At 58.7% G+C, this 2,227-nt stretch overlaps 1 protein-coding gene across 1 annotated transcript in view; it reads right to left on the minus strand.

Annotated features, from left to right (window-relative positions):
- Positions 1 to 2,005, minus strand: part of LOC109364148 — a 3,676-nt gene extending 1,671 nt beyond the window's left edge. Inside the window, exons 1-4 of the mRNA XM_031557464.1 lie at positions 1,820 to 2,005; positions 1,363 to 1,619; positions 1,079 to 1,164; positions 438 to 562 (exon numbers count right to left, since the gene is read on the minus strand). Of these exons, the coding sequence (XP_031413324.1) occupies positions 438 to 562; positions 1,079 to 1,164; positions 1,363 to 1,608 (457 nt within the window). The 5' untranslated portion in view covers positions 1,609 to 1,619; positions 1,820 to 2,005. The remainder of the gene's footprint in view (positions 1 to 437; positions 563 to 1,078; positions 1,165 to 1,362; positions 1,620 to 1,819) is intronic.
- Positions 2,006 to 2,227: the final 222 nt, after the last annotated feature.

Genomic DNA, 2,227 nt, shown 5'->3' on the forward strand with positions numbered 1-2,227 from the left:
TCAGCGGCTGCCCCGTGGCTCTCCTGAGATGCACAGAGGGGCCAGCCGTGTGAGCTGGGGGGCTCCTGGCGTCCCCCATCCCCGCACGGTAGGTGCTGCGTTCTGCACTGTTGGGCGGCCACAAACAGTGACCCTTTGGGGTTGGGGAATGGGCTCTCGTTGGGTCACATCCCAGCCCGGAGCCTCCAGCCTCACCTGGACGTGGAGCTCTCCTTCAGCAGTAAGCTCCTTATCCGTCTGAAGTGTCCTCCATCAATGCTGTCTGTGCTCAACCGTTTGATGAAGGTTGGACGGCCAGCAAATCTCACTGGAATGGGGAAGGCAGAGGAGATTCACCATCAGCCCTTTAGCTCACTCACAAGGCTGATGGTCAGCAGGGGATTTCCCATCTCAAGTATGTTGCCCGTGCCGCGGAAAGGAACTGGCAGCTGTTTTACCTTTCTTGCCCTGGTCAAGAGGTGGCAAAGTGGCTTCTTTCTTTGGCGTCTCCTGACCAGAGATGCTTCCTGAAGACTTGCGGCGTATTGCGGGTGGTGGTCTGGGTGCAAACTCCATTTGAAACCTGCACGCAAGGAGAAGACAACGACCGGTGTGATGCTGCGCTCCAGCAATCCTTGTTGCTCTCTCTGCTGGACTGCTACCAGGCCTATTTTCATGCTGCATTAAGCACACTACGTTCTCAAGTCTTGAGCAGGGTCAGTCGGGATAGGTGAGGGGGAAATAGTTTCAAAGGGCAGGAGGGAAGACTGAGATTGGGTATAAGGAAGAAGTTTTTGACAGAAGGGTGGCGAGGCACCGGAACATCTTGCCCAGAGAGGTGGTGGGTGCCCAGACGGGCATTCGAGGTCGGGCTGGACCAGGCTCAGAGCAGCCTCATCTGGGGGTAGGTGTCCCTGTTCCCTGCAGGGGAATGGGACTGGGTGCCCCTTCCAGCTGGGGTTCCTTCCAGCTCAAATCATTCTAGGATTCTATGACATATGCTGATGGGCAGGACAGTCATGGACACAAGGAACAAGCGCTCCGGAACGAGAGCTGAGCAGCTGCATCAAGCAGCAGCCACAGCCACCACCGTACTCACGTGGGAAAGACGACAAGGCAGCCAGAGTGCACCAGGGAGGCCACCGGTGCCACCCGAGACACCACCACGTTCAGCAGCCAGGGGGCCTGCAGGGGAGAAACGGGGAGGATGTGGGACGTCCTCGTCACGGCTGAGGCACTGGGGACACGAGGAGCCCAAGGCACGGAGAGCTAACAGCAGCACAGCACCTGCACGGCCCGAGGAGCTGCCAGGTCCTGGTGGGCCGTGTGCGGGCACAGCAAGGCTCACGGCTCTGCCTGGGCCATGGAGAAACTGCAGCTCACCTTGAAAGTAGCTCTTCTGAATTTCTCTTTCCCTGACAGCTGCTCCAGGAAGTCAAAGAAGAATTTCATTTGGAAGGTCAGTCCGTCTATGAGGAGCACGCCGATGTCCTTTAGGACAACGGCAACGTTCTCCCCATTCTGCAGGCAGCCAGAGAGCAGGGCCACGGTGCTCTGGATGCCAGTCCTGAGTGTCGCCCAGCTCAGAGAGGCAGCTGCGGCCGCCTTGCTGTATTTCATGGGCTCCATCTTCCTAAGGACTGAAAAATGCGAGGGACAGAGTTGATGATACGGTTGGTTTTCTGCAGGTGCTTCCCTAGAAGTGCTTCTGGTGGACATCAGCCAGAACGGCGCCACGTTTGGACGGGCTCCTCAGCGGGGGAGGTTTGCTTTTGGCAATGGAGGCGGTGGCCGTTTGCCTTGTCCACGAAGCCAGCAAAAGTTGAATCCCCCTTCCTACCTGGCAGGGACTCCCTGCGGGGCTTGAGGTGGTGCGTGGCTATGAGGTTTGAGGCCAGGTGAAACACGGGCCACCGCAGAGTCACGGTCCCATCCTCGGTCCGGATGTCTTTGGAGACGGTGTCAAAGGAGCCAAAGGTGGGAATCCAAACCCCCTGCAAGTGGAAGAGAAAGGAAGGGCGGAAGGGTTATGGGACGGCTGGAGGAAGAGCCGCAGGGGCTCCAAGGTAGGGACAGAGCTCAGGAGCCCTCTCCCCCTGTTCAGAGGCACGAGCCATGGCATCGCGAATGACTTTGGGAGGGGGCTGCACGGTCCTCTTCTTCCCCTCGCCTCCCAGATGCAGCACAGCAGGCGGGGCAGAAGCAGCCTCATGGGATCCAGAGGCTTCCAGAGAGCGGGATCAGCCGT

The sequence above is a fragment of the Meleagris gallopavo genome (genome assembly GCF_000146605.3).
Source record: "Meleagris gallopavo isolate NT-WF06-2002-E0010 breed Aviagen turkey brand Nicholas breeding stock chromosome 2 unlocalized genomic scaffold, Turkey_5.1 Chr2_random_7180001956788, whole genome shotgun sequence".
NCBI lineage: Eukaryota > Metazoa > Chordata > Aves > Galliformes > Phasianidae > Meleagris > Meleagris gallopavo.